General features: G+C 45.3%; 1 protein-coding gene across 1 annotated transcript in view; it reads left to right on the top strand.

Moving 5' to 3' along the window:
- PCYT1B (phosphate cytidylyltransferase 1B, choline) overlaps positions 1 to 20992 on the top strand; it is a gene marked incomplete at both ends in the record, with an annotated part of 37186 nt that extends 16194 nt beyond the window's left edge. The window contains 7 exons of the mRNA XM_080363316.1: positions 219 to 318; positions 1734 to 1850; positions 4320 to 4471; positions 5690 to 5768; positions 12399 to 12541; positions 14722 to 14910; positions 20786 to 20992. Coding sequence (XP_080219442.1) covers positions 219 to 318; positions 1734 to 1850; positions 4320 to 4471; positions 5690 to 5768; positions 12399 to 12541; positions 14722 to 14910; positions 20786 to 20992 — 987 coding nt within the window. The remainder of the gene's footprint in view (positions 1 to 218; positions 319 to 1733; positions 1851 to 4319; positions 4472 to 5689; positions 5769 to 12398; positions 12542 to 14721; positions 14911 to 20785) is intronic.
- Between the last annotated feature and the right edge of the window lie 1037 nt (positions 20993 to 22029).

The raw sequence follows: 22029 nt of genomic DNA, 5'->3' as shown, positions 1-22029 counted from the left end.
GACAAAGAATTAGGCTGTGTGATGTGTTTGGAAAGCTTTATTTTCCTCATCATTTTACCTTGTGTGGATTGTGCTCAGAGGTGACCAAAAAGCAAAAATCCCCAGAGAACAAACCAGCATTAAGCCTGGTTACAGCATCCTGCCACAGTTAAATGGTTCTTTTTTAACTACTCGATGGAAGAAACAAATTGACTTTGTCTTTTTTTCCCCTCTTGCAGACTCTGACAGCGCCTGCTCCATTTGCAGACGAAACAAGCTGCCAGTGCCGAGCCCCCCATGAGAAGTTAACCATTGCCCAAGCCCGTCTGGGAACACCAGGTATGTGCAGAGGTTCCACCAGCAGCACCCTGGGTGCTCCTGAGGCACAGGCTCTTCCTCACAAACATCTGTCAATCCTTGCTTATGCCTTCCACCTGGAGGCACGAAGGCCAGCCTGTTATCTGGGGCTATCAGGTATTGGGGAAGAAACCAGCAGCTACAGGATCATTATCTGCCATTAGAGAAACAACAAGAGAAAACATTTGAAGTTAGAGTTGGATGTTTTAGTAGATGTCTGTGTGTTTGTTGGAAGGAAGGCTTGCCAGCCCACTCCAGCCAGCCTGAAAATTGTATTGTGCAGTGGCTGCCTCCTTGTTTCTCTTCCCATACTGCCTCTGTATGCTGGAAAACCTCTTGTTTCATGCACATTTTTTTGATCACATCAGACCTTAAGTGACCCTAAAGGCAATGTACCCTTTGGAAAGAATTCATGGCCAATTTCTGAACTCTTTATTTAGACATTTGATTTGGCTGGGGAAACACAATGATTTCACATAAAGTCCCAAATATATACTTTAGCCCCCCTAACTTCCAAGAGATTATTTTTAAAAACCTCTGTTTACTTATTTTACTTCTTCGAAATAAGCTTTCAAAGTAGGTACACTTTATAGGGGTAAGCCCCAGCTTTCCAATCATCTCTGCTAAGAACAGTGTTCTCTCATGGACCCTTGGATGTCCTGACAACGGAGACATCTCTCTGTAGCACCAAAGCACATTCCATGGAGGTTGAAGCTCTGTTGCTCTTATCTCCACTGTTATTTTGCTTGGAGGTGGCACAGCTGTCTGGTGTGTCATTTGTTAAATCAAGTCCTTTTTCTATCTGGAGACTGCTGCTGAAGATGTCGTATGGAAAGCACAGAGTTATATGGGTGATAGCAGGAGGATGGTGAGAAAAATGAATTATAGGCTCATTAGAGAAAGAGCTTGGGGGAAGTATGAAAAAAGGGAAGTGAAAGGTTTATGTGGAAGTGGTAAGCAGTACGTTTTTACAGTAGTAAGCCGTGGAAAAAAGGAAGTCACAAACAAGGGGGGCAGAAAAGGGAGATGATGGAAAAAATAAGGAAAAAATGGAAAAAAATCCAGAAGGCAGAACTGACTAGAAAGGCAGAGAGAAAAGAACAAGACATATGGTGGAACTCCGAATGAGTCAGGAAGATGATGTTTTTGCCAAATTAGAATACGAGGATGATGGACGATAATAAATAGGCTACGTCTGCAAGAAAACAGCAGAGAGTAGAGAGAAGAACAAGTAATGAGTAGGACAAACACTGTAAGTTCACCCGTGGTGCTTTTGAATATCATAACTGGGGTAAATCTCTGCAATCACCTGGTCTGGGAACAAAAAACTGTCCAGTAGAATTAAGTGCAACTTGCGTTGGGTCTGAAAAATCACTGTTGTGTTTCTTTCTCTGCAGTTGACAGACCTGTCAGAGTGTATGCAGATGGGATATTTGACCTCTTCCACTCTGGCCATGCTAGAGCTCTTATGCAAGCCAAAACTCTATTCCCAAATAGCTACTTATTAGTAGGAGGTAAGATCTGAGTTATTTATTGCGCTGAATTTTTGCTTCTGTGCTTCAGTATCAGAGAATTATTGCTGTGCTCGCACCCCCAGCTGCTTATACACTATGACTTTGAATGCTGCTTTCACTCTGGGGGCCTTTCTATAGGTGATTTGTCTTGAATTATGTCTTACAATTGCATCAATTAAAGTAAAAGTCAAATTCTGCCCTCAGCAGCACAGGCACAATTCCCATTCTAGTTAAAGCAGGTGCCTGCATGACTCTGAGCTTAGAATAGCTCCATATGAATAATTTACCTTTTTCAGTTATTCACTCAAAATTGTTCAAAGATGGAGATGAGCGAATGAGATCAGCTGCTCATTTATTTCTGGCTCCTTGGTCCCTCCACCAGCCGGGCACAGCCCATGGCCCCTGGCTGCCAGGTCAGTGCTGTGTGTGCAGACCCAGCCTTCAACATCAGCAGAGAAGCTAAACCCGGCCTTTATTTTTGGAGTGAAGGGCAAAGCAGCCAGCACTCATCAGCACCTTTTCCCAGGAAGGCATCGTGTCTTAGCATGCTTAAAAAATGGACACTTTTCCACACCCACATACAATTTGTGCTGCAAAAGCACTGGTGTCATGTGTCTTTGTGGGCACCACAACCAATCCCTTCTATTTCTCGGTGTGAAGACAACTACTTGGAGCTAAGGGTGTTTGGGGTTTTTTGTGTGTTTGTTTTTTGTGTGTGGGTTGTTTTTTGTATTGTTTTTGGTGCTTTTTTTTTTTTAATAGACATTTATACATTCCCAAATCAGTTATTAGAGCAGGATGACAGAATCAAAAGGAGTTACAGAGATATTGTGTCTGCACTGTGCATGAATAAAGAGTAATCAAAAAATAAAATCAAACCTTTCTACAGAATTCAAGCAAAAATTATTATTTTCCAATAATTTTAGTAGACCCTTTCTTTCAGGAGCGGGTAGACTTAAGATGACATAAAGCTTGTAAATAAATGTAAATACAATCTCAGAAAGGATCTTTCTACTGAAAATGCTTTAATCTCCATTAAATTTCTTGTCAGCAGGCATCAGAAATGACATAATAGGATAGACTAGAATTTCACTAACTGAAATTCGTATGTATATTATTATCTGGCTTTGAATTTTGCATGAACTCCAGGGCTATCTAAGCCTTCCTATATTTTTCCTACTTTAAAGGTCCTTAACAACCACCACAGCAAGAACCTCCATTTTAGATTTCAAAAAAAGACTGCATCTTTGCCAGCACCTTGCCTGATAGGTTGGTGTTTTCAACTTAGAAAGAAGTAGCAGCTATAGAGCTGCTCTCATTTCCTTGCAAAACTAATATTGTTGCATTTATCATTTGTCAAGTACATTGACTATTTCTCCCAGTGTCACAGACAAGTAAGATCCAAAGGCACAGGTCTGACCTGTGGTGAAGAACAACCACTGTCAACTCAGTGATAAACAGATCTCACATTTTTCCATGGGAAGGGACTATTGTAGCTATGATATTTGATAGAGTTATGGTTGTGGGGACAGGCCACTGTGTTTTACACAATGTTATGTGAGTAGAAAGATACTAATACCTGATTTTTATAGTCCTTCGGTAACATGGGCGTTGCTTCCCCTCATTTTTAAAGCAATGTGACAAAGTATTTGTACATGCAGAGTTAAAGATGCAGGATTTTGGATGTGCTCACTCCACTAGAGTGTACTGCTTCTCCCAGTCCTTTCTGTGGAGCTTCCTCCTGCCATTTCCCATTTGAACATTGCACAACACTTCCTTCTCTTTCTATGAAACCTGCTGATCTCAAAGCTAAACTCAGAGACAGATTCCTATAAAATACGCCATGACTTGTTTTCTATCAGTGTTTATTTAGTGAGAAACTGTTCTGCTGTGATTTAGAGACACAAGAACAAAAAGCAGGAACAGGAGGCCCAGAGAGGCTGAGGGGTCTCCATCTTCAGAAACTCAACTGGACATGGTCCTGAGCAACCTGCTTTAGTTGACCCTGCTAGGGGGGTGGTGAAGGATGGATTAGGTGATGTTCCGTGGTGCCTTCCCACCTCAACTATTTTGTGATACATTAAGTTTGTGGGCACTCTGTGACTGCCGACACCACACTTTTTATTTGTGTTTAAAGCATTGGCCGTAACCCCTGACAATTTACAGCCCTTGAAATCCCAACTTACAGTGGGATTGAGTTGCCTCAACGTGTGCATACTGTACCACCTGAGATGTCCTACAATATCTTAGCTGGGTTGTGGCTGCAGCTCCAGAAATGGAAAGAGCTCTCAGAAGTCTATGGTTGTACCTGCGAACCCTGAACAGAAGAACTCTTAGGTGCCCTGGAGCACCCCAAAATTAGCTAATCTAATAACTAAGTGCTTAATGGAATTATCAGGAAATATATAACTGCTGGTCATGCTCATTCTACTAAGTGTGTAGCAATTTGCTGACACTTCCATATTTTAGTTTGCAGTGATGATTTAACTCATAAATTCAAAGGCTTCACTGTGATGAATGAAAATGAGCGATATGAAGCTCTCAGACACTGTCGCTATGTGGATGAAGTCATCAGAGATGCACCCTGGACACTGACACCTGAGTTCCTTGAAAAACATAAGGTACGTTTCTCACCTTATCCCTCCCTTCTCCTGTATAGAACAACAGAGAATAAACTCATTACAGTTGGGTAATTGTTTTAAACTAAAAAAGGGGAGATTCAGACTAGATATAAGGAAGAAATTTTTTACAATGAGGGTGGTGAAACACTGGCCCAGGTTGCCCAGAGAGGCGGTAGATGCCCCATCCCTGGAGACATTCCAGGCCAGGCTGGACGAGGCTCTGAACAACCTGATCTAGTTGAAGATGTTCCTGTTCATTGCAGGGAGGTTGGACTAGATGACCTCTGAAGGTCCTTTCCAACCCAAATTATTCTATGATAATTCTATAATTCTGTAAACAGCAATCTGTTAAACTCTACTAGCTGGAGTAAATTATTTAATTCAGTTAATTCCAGTCACTTAAATTAGGTACACAACATTTCTGGCCCCAGTCTTCATCAGAAAATGTTATATTTGTCTTGCTATTTTTTTCTCAGTATGCTAGGATGATTTCTGTAGTGGGATTTTTGAATGATAAAATAACACAGAAGAATCAGCCAAAAATTGAGATATAGGAAAGGTGCTCAAGAACCAGGAAAGTTATCACATAGTGACTAAAGCCCTGCTAAAGGTCTGAATTAAAGGCTTGGTACTTATTAATGTCAACAGGTGCAATAATTGGCAAGAAATACATAAAAATGTCATGTGTCCTCTAAAAGGCAGAATATAATTGCTTATGTGCTATTGACTGTCTTGCGATGCATATAAATCTTAAAAAAAGCACAGTTAATGAGGATTTATTTTAGTGTCCACATCCCTGAGTGATGAATGGACAGCATGTATATGTGCATATGCACAGCCCTAAGGAGGTAGAATCAATAATCCTGCCTCCACGGTTCTGAAAGTCAAGGCTTTGCCACTTGGCTTAGCTCTTCCAGTAGCAATAAAAGCAGGAATGGCTGTCCTAGGTTTTCTACAGAATATCATAAAGATCCAGTCAGAGTGACGTGTTAATGGCAGTGCTTCTGGAGACAAGCTTTCTGTTCTTTCATAATTGATCGTACAACACAGCAGCTGTAGGCCTAAATCTAGTGCAATATTCTAGGTGATGGCTTTAGGATGACAATGTCCAAAGCAATTCAGCTGAAGTCGAGAAAAGAGATGATCCTCCACAACGACCCCCCACTGAACCAAAATTCAGTGATGGTGGCATGTGATTCTTCTTCTGTTCACTGGCAGATCGACTTTGTAGCCCATGATGACATCCCGTACTCCTCCGCTGGCTCGGATGATGTATATAAACACATAAAGGAGGCAGGTAAGAGCAACTTTAAATTTTTAGCACCTTCCTTTTGAGCCTCAGCTCAAATTCTTTCACTGCCTTTTGACCACAACTGCTGAGACAGAAGCAGTAGAGATAATATCAAGTTCTCTTACACCCTAACAGTAGGTACTGGTGACTTCAGCAGAAAGATTCACTTTGGCAGAATTCCTGCCTAACCCCCAGGAAACCATTCTGATCTGTCACAAAAGAGTCCCATCTGGGTTTTTAAAACAATTTTATGGTGCTTGACTAAGAGCTTTGAATGGTTGAAAATTAGTCTATTTCCCACAAAAGCCCAGCCAGCTTTGGTGGTATGTCGATAAGCACAAACTGTTGACTGCTTGACACAGCCCAGTCCTGAATAGGGGCAAGCATGGGCAGCCTTCAGGAACCATTTAGATCCACTTCTGATTTGCATTAAGGGTTCTTTTCACTGCACTGGCAGAGAGTTTAAATCTGTAACAGAGTAATTGATTTGCTATGGCCATTTAACAGTTTGGTTGACTACCATATTACACACTGAACACAAACATGCTGAAGTAATCAGGAATTTGTATCACTTTAGTTTGAGGAAGATGAATTAAATCTGAGGAGATGATGTTTAGCTACTGTTGGCCAGTGGCAGCTATCCAAACACAGTGAACTGATCACACCTTTCTTCTTCTGTTCCCTGGAGATGCTTTGGACCCTGGCAGATCCATCCTCTTCCTAGTCCACATAAACATGTTTATTGGGGGCTTAAAAAAATTCCAGAGCAAAGCTGCCTGATGGTAATTTGTTGTGCAAAGTGACCTTCTCAAGCTATACAATGACAACAGTAGACTAGGTATTGACCTGAGTTGAAAGAATAAGCTTTTATAGCAGCAGTCCTTGATCTTTTTCCATTTGTAAACCTCACTGTGGTGTCAGACTCACAATCCTCCTTTGGGAACTGCTGTTCTACAGTTTCAGCACCAGAACTAACTTACTTCACTGGGCAGTGTAACAAATGTACCTCTGGTAAGGACAGGTCACTGAGGAACACACAGCATATGTGCTGGCCAGACAGCTATTATGCCGTTCTTCTATAAGGTGCTGAGTGCACAGGACATTGTGACAGGAGCCCTTGGTGTCACAGCATCGTTACCAGCCTGAGCTGGAGAGTGCCCAGACCTGGCATGTCCTTCTCTGCTGTTGTTGGGCATGGGTGCAGTGCACACATGTCCTGATGAGAAATTCAGACTGCTTGCAGACCAGAGTATGGATGTACAGCTTCAGGGACTTGTGGTCTGTCCCGTGTCTCTCACTGCGAGATGCTGGAGAAGTGATTTCAGTCTTGTATGGCTGAATTTCGTTACCTATAAACTAGGAATGATGTTACCTTATTTGTGAAGAGTTTTGTGATCTAGTGCTGTAATAGTCCCAACACTCCAGAACAGCATTACTATGATAATTAATTTCCCTTTTCTCCTAGCGCGTTTTGATTTAAATAGACCAATGCTGTGGATGCACTTGTGCATTTTCCTTTGTTTCAGTACTCCCATTTTCGCACATCAGGTTGCTGGGGAGGAGAGAAGCAGATGGGAACTCTGGAGCCCCTTGCGTTAATGTCCGTGGGCTCCCATTTCCCCACTCCCTGCTGTGGGTGGGGGGGCATATGGATGGTGGTGAGCTGGGTCACAAAGCACTGACTAAACCTCTGCACATCTGTGAACAATTAGTGTGGAAAACATGAATCACATGAAGCAAATGAAAACAAAATCAATGACTAAAGGTAATGTTCTCATACATGACTTTGTGTATCTATTTGAAAACAATTAAGCTTTTGGCTTAGCAAGGGTAGGGTGTGGATTTTGTTAATGTATTCTTGTAGCTGCTATCTATAAAGGCTTCTGGCTCAAAAGTGATTTTTGCTTTTTTCCAAAAATAATTTCCTGACTGCTGCAAGCCTGAAAAAGCATGATCAGAGAAACCTCTCTGCTTGCGATTGAAATAATCTATTTCTTAGCAGAGTATTAATCAGAAATCAGAAAGAAAAAATATCACATAGCATTTAGTCACAAGAGGCTGCTAAGCTTCTTGATTCCTTCTCCAGATCTTTCTCTAACCCTGTGAAATTAGCTAGCAATGCCTGCCTACTTCAAGTAGCATTAATTTGCCAGTAGCTATAGCACTCTTTCAAGACAAAGCAGTACTTTTTTGCAAAACCATTTCCAGACTTATCTCACAGCTCTCTCTCATCAGCAGCTTGCTGTTGTAATTATGTATAAGTGATAGTAGTGATTTTTGTAGCCCCAAATAACTGCTAAACCAAGGTGTGCTAGCATTCTACTATTATATTATTGCCTTTGTGACTTGCGTGAACAGTTCAAGAGATCTTGTACCCCTGGGACCCTGGATGAAGCCAGGTCAATGGAGGAGTTTGCTTTAGTTGATGAGGACTGGGTTAGGGAGCAATTAAATAGTCTGGACACCCATAAATCCATGGGTCCAGATGGGATGCACCCACGGGTGCTGAGAGAGCTGGCTGAAGTCATTGCTGGACCGCTCTCCATCATCTTTGCCAAGTCTTGGGAAACAGAAGAGGTGCCTGAGGATTGGAGGAAAGCAAATGTCACTCCAGTCTTCAAAAAGGGCAAGAAGGAGGACCTAGGTAATTATAGACCAGTCAGCCTCACCTCTGTCCCTGGGAAAGTAATGGAACAGCTTATCCTTGGTGCCATCTCAAGGCATATCAAGGATAAGAGGGTTATTAGGGGCAGTCAGCATGGCTTTACCAAGAGTAAGTCATGCTTGACCAACCTCATAGCCTTTTATGAGAATGTAACAAGGTGGATGGATGATGGCAGAGCGGTGGATGTGGTCTACCTTGACTTCAGTAAAGCCTTTGACACAGTCTCCCACAGCATCCTCACAGCTAAGTTGAGGAGGTGTGGTCTAGACAATAGAGTAGTGAGGTGGGTTGCAAACTGGCTTAAGGAGAGAAGCCAGAGAGTGGTGGTCAATGGTGCGGAGTCTAGTTGGAGGCCAGTATCTAGTGGAGTGCCTCAGGGGTCAGTACTGGGGCCAATATTATTCAATATATTCATTAACGATTTAGACAAGGGAATAGAGTGTACTATCTGCAAGTTTGCTGATGACACCAAGCTGGGAGGAGTGGCTGACACACCAGAAGGCTGTGCTGCCATCCAGTGAGACCTGGACAGGCTGGAGAGTTGGGCAGGGAATAACCTAATGAAATTTAACAAGGGAAAGTGTAGAGTCCTGCATCTGGGCAGGAACAACCCCAGGTTCCAGTATAGGTTGGGAAATTACATATTAGAGAGCAGTGTAGGGGAAAGGGACCTGGCAGTCCTGGTGGACAACAGGATGACCATGAGCCAGCACTTGTGGCCAAGAAGGCCAGTGGCATCCTCGGGTGTATTAGAAGGGGGGTGGTTAGTAGATCGAGATAGGTTCTCCTTCCCCTCTACTCTGCCCTGGTGAGACCCCATCTAGAATATTGTGTCCAGTTCTGGGCCCCTCAGTTCCAGAAGGACAGGGAACTGCTGGAGAGGGTCCAGCATAGGGCAGCAAAGATGATTAAGGGAGTGGAGCATCTCCCTTATGAAGAAAGGCTGAGGGAGCTGGGTCTCTTTAGTTTGGAGAAGAGGAGACTGAGGGGTGACCTTATTAATGTTTATAAATATATAAAGGGTGAGTGTCACAAGGATGGAGCCAGGCTCTTCTCGGTGGCAAACAATGGTAGGACAAGGGGTAATGGGATCAAGCTGGAACACAAGAGGTTCCACTTAAATTTGAGAAGAAACTTCTCAGTGAGGGTGACAGAGCACTGGAACAGGCTGCCCAGGGGGGTTGTGGAGTCTCCTTCTCTGGAGACATTCAAAACCCACCTGGACACCTTCCTGTGTGACCTCACCTAGGCGTTCCTGCTCCAGCAAGGGGATTGGACTAGATGATCTTTTGAGGTCCCTTCCAATCCCAAGCATACTGTGATACTGTGATCCTGTCTGGATGCAGAGCAATTCAAAAGCAATATATACCTCAGCTGTGTTGAGGAAAATAGAAGCAGGATTAGTAAAAGGCCAGTTTTCTTAGGGACTGATCTGTCAGAGCAGGGAGGGTGGTTATGTGGCCACTGACATGGCCAGGTGGACATGAAACGGGGGCTGTGGTGACTGATAGCCTCAGTGCCCACAGTATACCGGTGTTTTTTCACACCACCACTAGGCTTCACCTTCCTACTACAAGCTACCAGCACCTCCGGGGTGTTTTCCAGTTATTGTTACACATCTTTTAAGTGAAGGCACTTCCTGGTTTTGGTGAAGGCCAGAGGCTGGTCTGTCTTAGTATAACAAAGACCATCAGTTCTTGCAGCACAGGAGTGGAGAGTGGAAATATGTAGGAGAGCAGCAAATGGCCTTTCAGCAGCAGGAGTGGAAGCCAACACCCCTGCTCCCTTACCTGACCTTAAATAAGGGCTGCTTTTATGGAAGGAACTGCTCAGTGAGTTGCCACAGCTGCAAGGTTTAGCCTGCTTGGCTTGGGAGACCCTGACACTCAAAGCCTCACCTGGAGCACTATGTGCAGTTCTGGGTGTCACAGGATAAAAAGGATATAAAGCTACTGGAGAGTGTCCAGAAGAAGGCTACAAAGTTGGTGAAGGGTTTGGAGGGGAAACCGTGTGAGGAGCAGCTAAAGTCACTTGATTTTTTTCAGCCTGGAGAAGAGGGGACTGAGGACACTGTACTCAGTGCTGGTGAGCCCCCACCTCAAATCTTGTGTTCAGTTTTGGGCCCCTTACTACAAGAAAGACACTGAGGTGCTGGAGAGAGTTCAGAGAAGGGCAACAAAGCTGGTGAGGGTCTGGAGCACAAGTCTGATGAGGAACAGCTGAGGGAACTGGGGCTGTTTGGCCTAGAGAAAATGAGACTGAGGGGAGACTTTATTGCTGTCTACAACTACCTGAAAGGAGGTTGTAGCATGGAGGGGGTTGGTCTCTTCTCCAAAGTAGCAAGTGATAGGATGAGAGGAATGGCCTCAAATTGTACCAGGGCAGGTTCAGATTTGATATTAGGAAACATTTATTCATGGAGAGGGTTGTGAAGCACTGGAAAATGGTGGAGTCATCATCCCTGGAGACGTTCAGATCTGTACGTCCTAAAAGACGTACAGATGGGGTCCTTAAGGACATGGTTTAGTGCTAGAGCTAAGTTGTAGTTGAACTTGGTGATCTTGAGTGTTTCTTCCAACTAAAATGATTCTGTGATTCTATGAGGGGAGACCTCATGGTGGCTACAGCTTCCTCACAAGGGGAGGAGGAGGTGCAGGCGCTGATCTCTTCTCTCTGGTGACCAGTGACAGAACCCAAGGGAATGGCAGGAAGATGTGCCAGGGGAGGTTTAGGTTGGACATGAGGAAAAGGTTCTTCCCCAGAGGGTGGTGGAGCACTGGAACAGGCTCCCCAGGGAGGTGTCACGGCCCCAAGCCTGACAGTGTTCAAGAAGAGACAGGACAAGCCCTCAGACACATGGTATGAACTGCGGGGTTGTCCTGTGCAGGGACAGGAGTTGGACTCAATGACCCTTTGTCAAGGTTTAAAGCAAGGTGACAATAAACTGTGGCAGATGCTCTCTGTTAATCCCACCCCCACCCTCTCCTTAGATAGGAAAAAGTGATAAGAGGGAAAAAGGAAGAGAGGCTTCAAGTTGGAAAGGGTTAAAAGGCTTTACTAATGCTACTAATAAAGAGAGAAAATTACAAAATATACAAAGCCAATCTTGAATGTCCTGGGGTAGAGCAGCTTTGCCCCATATGGAGTTGGCGTCGCTCCAGTGGTGGCAGAACTGGGAGCTGTTGTGGCTCCAGCAGCTGCAAGGCAGGCACCCAGAAGTCCTGGGCGGGACTTCACAGCAAACCAGAAACTGGATTTGGGGATGCAGGGACAACAGGCAGGGTCCTCTTCAGATGCCAGCCATGGTTGAAGAGAGTGAGACCCTTGTGATCTCCCTCTTTTGTAGGGTGTATGATGCATGTGGGATGGAATACTCAGCTAGTCAGTTTTAGTCACCTGTTCTCCCCTCCTTGCAAATATACCCCTCTCAGTTATGTGATGTGTGGAATCTTACCAGTCTTCTTGGTCGTTACAGCAATAAATCTAAACATGGGGCTTCTTCTGCATTCCACTGGTCACCCTTGTGAGCTTTGGGGAACAGTGTCCGACAAACATGTAGGTAAATTCAGAAAAGTGCAGTTATTTAGAAAGTACTTAGAAGAACTTAGCTGAAAGGAACAATTCACTAACAGAGAACTGGTCTTGTTTTTAACAAAACCAGGACACCCTTGTGGGTTCCTTCCAACTCAGGACATTCTATGATTCTATAATAAGTTTTACATCACAAATGACATTGTGAAGAGGGCAAGTTTTAGCCTTTCTGAAGACTTGAGAAAAAATGACTGGTACAGCAACCTAGCATCTTCCCTAAGCTCACACAAGAACAGCAGGAAAGAACTGGGAATAGGGCAGGCAGAACTGCAAGTCTCTTACCTCTGGTGAAGCATTTCTATGTTCATCCTCAGCTACTTGCTGCAGTGCCTGGTCCTGCCATGCTTTCTCAGCAGGCTTTCTTTTCCCACTTTGCTCAGGAATGTTTGTACCAACACAGAGAACCGAAGGTATCTCGACATCGGATATCATCACAAGGATCGTACGGGACTACGATGTGTATGCCCGGCGCAATCTCCAACGAGGATACACCGCCAAAGAGCTGAATGTTAGTTTTATAAATGTAAGTACAACAATCTGCAATTGCTTCTGAGACATTCTCTTCTAGGACCTTGAATGTAGCGTAAAGGCTTAGAAAGGATATCGTCCTTCTGCTGTTTTTAAAATAGCTAGGAATAACTTGATCTAAAAGAAACTGGTAATCTGAGGGTAGTTTCAATTGCTACTATTAATTAGCAGCTTCATTTCCATCTTATGCTTTCACATTTGGAGCAAAGCTGTTGCTCTCCCTTCCTCCTTGAGCAGTAGGTGACTTAATGACACGCTAGGAAGGAGCCCACCCCTCATTCCCCTGGAGGCTTCTCAGCCTCTCACTCAAGACACGATTTCTTCCTTTATTCCTACTGTGGGAAGGCAGCACTGAGAGCAAAGATTTTGATGCCCAAACTTTCTCTACAATGTGACAGGATTAAAAAAAAAAAAAAGGCAAGCTGAGCACTAAGTTTACTAGAGGAAGCTAAAATAGTTTTTAAAAACAAGGCCCTGTGTTAGGAACCTCATACACAAATGATGCTGAAGAGACCAGAAGCCACAACAAGCAGGGCAAGAGGACCATTGGAAAGGATGGCTCAAATTATTCAGCTGCTACATACAGAATTGCACCGTACCCTCCAGTGAGGAGTTAAACACTTAACAGAAATGAAAGTTTACTTTCCTTCGTTTGCTGTTTCAAGTCATAACTTGAGGCCTTGAGATGACCTACATAACTGAAATGTTCCCTGTGGTTGAGCTGGCTCACGGAAGACTTCCCACCCTCCTACCCTGCAGCTGGGAAACCCCTTTGTGAAGGACTGAATTGTGTCATTTCGTGAGGGTTTTGTTTACTTGTTTCTTATTTTGAAGTCTCATAGATAAATCACAGATCACAGGGAATAAATATTTAATTCACTGTGCTTTTTTTCTCAGCCCTCTATACCTCTAAAATCCCTGCTTTTAAGTACTCCACCCAGAAGTATCACTATTGCAAATATCCCTTAAATTAAAGCATGCTGTATGCCTTTGGGGGTTCTCAGATTTATCCTGTGGCAGCTCTGAGGTTAAGATATTGTTGCGTAAGGTATGCTTCCCCTGGTTTCAAGACACTGATGTATCCTGAAGTCCCTCCTGGCATTTGGTTATTTAGCTTATAGTAATTTAAATGCATAAATACTAATTTGCACTAGAGGCTGTTTGTGTTTCAAAAATAATAAAAACCAAAACAAAACAGAATTTTGCCAAGACAGAAGAGCTCTGGTTTCCTTGTTAAAGAAAGGCTTGGTCACCTGTTAGGTGGAAAGTGAGTTTGGTTTCTTTGGACCCTGAGGATTTTTTTTGGCCTCGTGGCCTGCAAAGACTGTTCTTCATGCGCTTGAATAAAGTCCCCCTCAGCACTAAGCAGTATTTGTTTTAAGAGCACATTAATGTGCTCATTAAATGAAGCTCACAGGAAATTAAAAGCCAATAGTGATCTGTGCTTCTGCTGACACATTCCACCTTCAAGGGCACAGCGCTGGGTGTCCTGTATATTTGCAAAACACAGAAGCATTTCAAGACAAAAGCCCTTTAACCTTGAAGTATTTTAGAAGCGTGGCTCAACATTGGCCCCCAAACATTATCTTCTCCATCCCCCTCTTTTGCTGTGTGACTTGGCAATTGGGAGTGTGCTCTCTCTTCTGTCAAGTTTGTTGGCCACAAGCCACTGGCCTGTGCACATTTTTGTTGCAGCCACAAGCTCCTATATTAGCCAGGCTCGGAGGTAAAGGGAATCTTCCTTCTGCTCTGCAGAAATCCAACCAAAGAGACATTTTTGGTCTGAGATAACATCCAGGCTGTAAAGTCAGCAGTGGGCTGCATTTGCTAGAAAACCCAGGAAGATTTGCCTTTTGCTTACTGCAAAGTTTGAGCTGTTAATTCCTCATTTGTATCCTTCAGAAGATTAATGTAATTTTCAAAGTGCATTCAGTATGGAAAGATTAATGTAGTGGATTAAACAAAGTAATCACACAAGACAGTATTTTCCATATGTACCTTCTGCAATTCATTCCACAAATGTTAAATTTGCATTTATAAAAATAACATGGGAATAGTTAACCAATGTCATATATATTAGGATACATTAATGCATTTTTTTTCTTCTTCTCATCTGTCAGAGGCTAATTATTTCCAAGTCCCTATATATTAATCTCTGTCCACACTTTTAAACAGGAGAAGAAATACCGCTTTCAAAACCAAGTGGACAAAATGAAAGAAAAAGTCAAGAATGTGGAGGAAAAATCAAAAGAATTTGTTTACAAGGTGGAAGAGAAGAGCCATGACCTCATTCAGAAATGGGAAGAAAAGTCCAGGGAATTTATTGGCAACTTTTTAGAGCTGTTTGGACCTGACGGAGCCTGGGTAGGTATTTTGCCATTCCAGGAAGTCTGAGTGGTTTTTATTTCTCCCCTGTAACACAGGTAGAGAGCAGATGCTTTTGCTACAGTCTCTGTTTTGAAAGCCAGCACAGTAGGATAACACCAAACCCACTTGCTGAACCCAATAATGTGTGCCAACGCTGCAGGAGGGGGATTTGCCACTTCTGGCTCTTCTTTCTTTGGGATAATTTCTGTCTTTTGCACAGGTGTGATGCTGAATGTGACACCACATTCAGTAGAGCTGCATAATAGCAACACAAGAGCAAACAGGCTCATACCGTCTGTGCTCCCCATTAGCACTGAGTAAGATCACACCGACATCAGAGAGGAACTACACACTGGAGGTCATGAGGGAAGGAAACAGGATCCCTGAAAAGTTTTTCAGTAGTTCTCTTCATGCTCTGTACCCAGCAGCATAAGCTGACAATTTTCTGGTTTAAAGTTCCAAGAAAAGATTTTACATGTCGAGTGGCCAGGCCTGTCTGATCACAGAGAACACTCAGGTGTGACTGCAGCCCTTTCAAAGCTCTCCTCGGTACGTGCTGCCTCCACTAAGCACGTTTACCAGAGGTCCCCAGGTGCCTTGGAAATGCAGCTGGGGCTCTGTAACAGTGTCCTTCTGGGGTGAAACCCCAGGGCCTTACCTGCTCAAACCAAAGTCATTGAGTGGTGAGCTGGTGACACTTCAGAGCCCAAAAAGAGTCCTGGCCCCCATCTTTCAGTTCTATTAGCTTGCCAAACCTTGAGAAGCTTTGTTTTCTTGTACTTAATTCCCTTCGCTAGACTGAAACCGGTAGCAAAGTTTAATTTGAAGGGAAAAGTTACCATTTGTTTGAACAGGCCTTCCTAGACCTTCCTGTTGGGAGTCAGTCCTTTTCCAACATGCTCTCCACACAGCTGGGTTCTGGTGAGAGCCCAGGCCCCTGCCAGACCCTCCAGTACAGGCATCATTTCAGACTTCACGCTGCTGGTTGCAAGCTCCAAGCAAAGCTAGTTCTCAGTGCGAGGAAACGTGAGCAAGCAGGGAGGAGAGCAGCAAGCAGCGCAAGCTGAACGGACAGGAGCAGAGTAAGAGCTTGTCAAATAATCCTGCAGAACAGCAGGACGCTTCAGAGGAACATTTTCAGATGGCAGCATGCAGGCTGTCAGGCTGCTCCCTCCTCACTTGAAAGCAAACCCTTTGCAGGAGGCTTGTGCAGGGCTTTAACTGCTCATGGGTCACAGTTTGAGGCAAAATATCAATAGAGGCAGCAAGCCAGAAAAAAAAACCAAAACCGTTTAGGAGTAGCATGAAGCAGATACTACTGGAATATTTTGAAAGAGCCAACACACACATAATATTCTCTCGGGTCACTTATCAGTTCATACCTGAACAGCTTCCCATGGTGAACGGCACCTTCTCTTGAAAGGATCTCAGCACAGTTTTTGTTCATGAACAAATCCTCAGGAAGATTCACAGACCACCGGTGAATTAAGTAGCCCACACCACAGCCAGGTCACCACTCAGTGCCACCAAAGCACAGAGAACCTGTCTCTTACTGGAGTTCTCATCTCTCCTCTGCCACGGTTTGCCATGCTGATTAGCACACATTTTTGAGAAAGGCTAAAATTAGGCTGTGAAGGCTTCAGAACAGAGACTATGTGTTGATAATCTCCTTACAGCTATGTCTGCCCCATGCAAAGGTGGGTGTTCTCTGAATAACCTCAGTCCCAGCCATACAAACAGCTTATTTTGCAATCTGTTCATAGACAGTATCATTTTCCTTGGGGAGTAGAGCAGGGTGAACTCCCCTGATGAAAAGCCCGGGTTGACCTGCATTGACCACATCCACATAAAGCTTCCGCTGGAAGTGAATCTCCACAGAGCTTGGTGAGTGTTCCCCGTGAGGGATGGTCCTGTGGCCATAGGTGCTGAATACATGAAACTAATGCAAACAGAGCACATGAAGCCCACAGGAGGTGAGATGAGTTTGGCTGTGTGGAGACAGGAAAATAACTTCAAAGCCTCAGTCCCATTCCCTGGCTCTACCCACTCAACACTGCACACTGATGATATTTTCAAAAACCCTTTGCTGATGAAACATTTTACCCAGTTCAATTAGAGAGAAGATGCTCTGCAAAGGTCTTTGGAGGTAGCCTCCTGTTTACTGAGTTAGTGTCCCAGCCCCAGAACAGGAAATCTGGTGCAATCACAGAGACCTTTGCTAAGAACAAGAGTGAAACCTCCTTGCAGTGTGGTAGGAACAGCATCAGTGACAGCGAGCTGAGAGGTGCTGTGGCTTTTTAAAAATCAGTTTGAGCCTTGCAACAGGAAAGACTTTTAAAATAATGATAACTTGCTATTAGTGTCAAAACTATTATTAACATTAATTTGCCTTATCACAGTTAGATGTTGTTCTTAATGTTGACATTAAAAGTGCAGGAATGGTTATGGGCATGCTAGATTCCTAGATCAGTAATTTGCATGCCATTAATATGCTATTATTATTACTTCATAAATAATTACTATAACATGCCTTATGCTAGCATCAATTTTCTAAAAGTAAGGGCCATGTAACCCACAAAAAAAGGGCCTGTTTGTGAAAAAGGTCAAAATGTCCATTTTCAGACATCAAGATGTCTGTAATTCATTGCCAATTTTGCCCACCTGTGCAATCCCTTGCATGTGTTTTTTCTGTGAGAGAGTCACAGAGGTGTCAGAAAAAAGAAATATTAACGTGACACAAAACTTTTGTTCTGGCATGAGAGGGGAGCCCCTGCAGCCCCGCACAGGGGCACTAATGGCAGAGATGCCGCTCCACAGATGCGGGAAGCAGCGAGGCTCATTCCACCTCCTCCCAGACGCGTAGGAGCAGGCGCCTGTACTTTGGCAAGGCTCCCTGAGCAGGGCTTCCCTGCTGCTCTCCATCAGAAGGGTCCTGTCAGACAAGGCGTCCCTTCAAAGGGCTGCTGCCCTCTGCTCAGCGCACAGAGGGAGTCAGGGATGTTTGCACTGGGAAACAGCTGCATCACCTCAGATCAATCTTACAGGTGGCAACTAGAATGCACAGAGGGTGTTCAGGCCACGCTATGCGTTTGCAGCCTGGACAACAGCACAGCCTTGAAAGCCTGCAGAAAGCAGCAGGCTACTGCGAGGCCCAGCTGGCACTTGGTTTGTAAAACAAAGAAATATCAACATGTAGCAATAAAATTCAGAAATAGGCACTTCACGGAAAGGGCTGTCAGGCATTGGAACAGGCTGCCCAGGGAAGTGGTTGAGTCGCCATCCCTGGAGGTGTTTAAAAGACGTGTAGAGATGAGGCTGTTTGGGCCATGGTTTAGTGATGGACTTGGCAGTGCTAGGTTAGTGGTTGAACTTGATGATCTTAAATGTCTTTTCCAACCAAAACTATTCTAGGATTCTGTGAAAATGCTTTTGTCCAGTAGCAAGTTTGCCAAAAGCATAGCATTTTCTCCCTAATCTGGCTGGGTGTACCTGAACTTGCTTGAACCAAAGCTTTGAAATTATTTTCCTGCCTCGGGTGAAGGTCCAGAGCCTGCCCAGCCTTATCTAATCCTCCAGCACTTCAAGGGAAGCAGTAACACATGCTCTACGCTTTCAGCTCCCCATGGCCCCAGGAGCAGCCCATTAGGAAGACCTTGCCTGGGAAGGGCACGACTTACTGACCTTGCTAGAGCAAAGCTGGAGGGGAAGAGTCATTCTGGAGGCAGGTGAATTACACCTGCTCCTCCTGCAGCAGTGGTGGCTTGAGCCAACACCACGGTGGTCACAGCACTAATGCAGGCAGGAGGCAATTCAGACTAGCCGGGCACTTACGCTGCTGAAGGTGCGAGTGCACCAGCTTCTTCAAACTCCAGCTCTTTGCTGAAGCAGGGACCAGGAAGCAGGTGTGTCCTCCAGCATGGCTGAGACCCTTCACAGGAAGGTGGGATTCTCTGTTCCCTCCCTGACCCCTGCGACCCAAGAGACAGCCAAGCAGCCCCTGCCACCTGCGTTACCAGCCAAGCTGGGCCACTTGGATCTCCCCCAGCACTGGTACCGCAACAGCATGAGGCACCACAGTGTCACTGAGCTGTTTGAAGTGGCTGGTAAAGTGCCAGGGGGACAAGGGAATCAAAATATTTTGCTTGGCCAGGAAAAAGATATGTCCTATCAAACAGCATTTTTTTAAGTTATTTTCAGTGAGAGGATGAAAGAGACTAAATCATATCAACAAAACCTCTATTTCTTTGATCTAAAAAAAAAAAAAAAAAACCACTTGGCATTCCTACCACTGAATTTGACTGGGCTCCGGGGCTTTGCCAGCCCTGGTGACATCCTCACAGCTCTCAGCAGTAGAAACCCTCCCCCATCCGAATGCTTCCTGGCACCACTTATCAGGAGCAACCACCATCTGCTAACTATGGAGATTCTAGGCAGTCTTGACTATTCTGGAGCTAGCAGGAGTGCAGGGGTAGGTCACAGACCGTGGGTCTTCATGCATGAGAGCGTGGTGAAGCGTGGCTCCGGGCAGGAACTGTTCCATCATTCTGCACTGCAGCAACATCCAGGCTCCGAAACTAAGTTAATAAAGGCCAATGTGATAAAAATATAAATGGGGTGAGAGAGCTCACAGAGGAATAGTTAAACTTGGTATTTGTGCTCAATCATTAATCCCTGGCATTAGCAAACACCAGAAACTTGATGGGAACACCTAGCATTTGCCCCTCTGCTGGGTGGGAATACCGAGGTTTGGAGAGGGGGAGCACATGCTCTTTTGGTGGGAGGAAGGTTATTGCAGAGCGGAGTCGCTGCAGGAGGAAAGGGAGGAGGAACAAAACAAAATCTCAAGCTGACAAAGCCTGTGGGTGCAGCTGCCCGAGCAGGCAAACCCAGAACACGTTCTGCAGAAGCATTTTTCTCGCAGACCTGGGCAGTAACTTAACTTTGTCTGGGCTGGCTCTTCTGTTCCAGCCGAGCATCGCCTGCGAGACGAACCCCAGTGCTCCCGCCGAGGTGGAGCCTTCTTGTTCCTCACCCCCAGGAGGAGCAGCAGGGCGCTCGCATGTGGCATTTCCCATGTGAAGCCTGCGGCAGCCATGCAGAACATGCCAGATTTCCTGTAAGCCAGCCCAGCAGCCTAACGCAAGGCCATGTAGGCACTTACAAGTAGCAGCATTTGCCTTAGTGTAGCGGATTCCTTGACTGAACAGGTGGCCTCTTCTACCCCACCAGCTCCAGCAAGTCTCCACTCAGCTTTACAAAGCAAAAATGACAATAAAGCCCAAAGCAGAACATAGAGCCTGCATGTGTTTCTCTTTTTGACACAGACACCTGAATTCTGACCTTCCTACCACCTAATTTAAGGGTTTGGGTGGCGCCTGCTCCAGGAAAGTGTCTGCCAGTACTTGTCAGGCACCACTGCCTCCCATGAGAAGGGAAGGAGGAAAAAAGGCTGTGCCAGTCAGGGAGCTCAGCAGAAGATGGGTGGTCTGTCCCAGTATGCTAAAAGGAAAAGGTCCTGGGAAGAAGGAATGTTGGGAGTTCAGGCACAAAACTGACTTTTTGAGACAGTGACCAACGTATACAAAAAAATCCCCAAAGAGAGTTCCTCCTGGCTGGCTTAGGACAATATACACAGTATCCTCACACTAGGACGTCCAATCTAAGGAAAAACCTTGTCATATAAAAACCAGGTTATTACAATCACAGTAGAAGAGGCAGAGGTGACGTGTGGGCTGAATTGGCCCCGCTTCAGCGCAGAACTCGTGTCTCCCTGCTCTGAGGCAAGAGGCACAGCACAGCCCCTGCCTGCCCATAGACTTTCCTGCCCCTCTGCACATTCCTCAAAGAGCATCTTTTCATTTTGCTTTCGCAGAAGCAGATGTTCCAGGAACGAAGCGGCCGAATGCTCCAGGCTTTCTCTCCCCGGCAGAGCCCCAACAGCAGCCCTACACGAGGCCGCTCTCCATCCCGCTCCCCGTCTCCACCCTGGGTCTTCAATAAAGCCTCCCCACCTTCCTCTCCAAAAGCTGCCTCCGCCTCCCTCAGCAGCATGAGCGAGGGAGACGAGGATGAAAAGTAAAAAACAAAGTTAGATTTTTTAACCATGAGACAGAAGAACAAGCTATGAACTCAACCGCTGGATGGGGAGAAGCACGGGGAACATCAGGGGTATCTCTGACAGCAGGGAATGTGCTCTGGGAGGTGTTGAAAACAGACTGGAGTGCAACAGCAAAGGAGATCTCAGGAAGACCTTATCCCATCCCCACTCCCTCGCGGCACCTGGAGGCCCGGCCGGCAGCGCTTGCCAGACACAATGCCAGGGATTGGCCAAAAAACCAAACACCTTTGTGCAAGGTCCTGTCCACATGTTGCTGCTTGCGGCTGCTGCAGCCAGGCCAGCAGGGAACTCTGCAGCGAATGGGGCTGGGGGCAGGAGCCCGGTCAGCTCCCGATCCAGACCTGGCACACAGACAGATGATGGTTGCAGCCTGTGGATGGAGAAGATGCAGTTGTACGGGACCCTGCTAACCCTGAGCTCTTCTTGGCACATCAAGGAACGGCATTGCTGCTGCAAAAACATCCAGAAACGGGAAACCAACTTTGACTTTTTTCCTTTTTGAATGAAATCTGCCCCAGACCCCAAATCATGCCAGTGAAAGAGACAGCTCTCCAGCTGAGTTGGTGGAAATCCATTTGATATATTCCAGCTATTGAATGCTGCTTGTTGACCAAGCCTATGTATGGGGTATATGTAAAGAGTCAGGCTGTGTCTGCTTTATCAAATCGCTCTCCATGTTCCTAGTGCCTGAACAGCAACCTGGTAACTTCTGTTTTGCTCCCTGGTTTTGCACTTCGGAGGCGAGAAAGTAAATGAAGACAGCCCTAGCTGGAATGTGGTGTTGTAGGAAATGGTTAGTTTGAAGACATTGGTGATTATTACTGGTGAATTCACACACATGGGATCCCAAGGCCTTGGTACATGGCCTCCTAGGAAACCCTGCTGCTCCCAGCTACGTATCGCCAACAAACGAGCACAGCCGTGCTGCTGTCCTCATGTGCTACTCAGCTGGTTAAACAAGCTTCTCATCAAACTCTAAACGAGATGTGTTCACGGAC

This window comes from Nesoenas mayeri (genome assembly GCF_963082525.1).
Source record: "Nesoenas mayeri genome assembly, chromosome: 1".
Lineage (NCBI taxonomy): Eukaryota > Metazoa > Chordata > Aves > Columbiformes > Columbidae > Nesoenas > Nesoenas mayeri.
The sequence above is the reverse complement of the archived record's forward strand: the minus strand, read 5'-3'. Positions and strand labels throughout refer to the sequence as shown.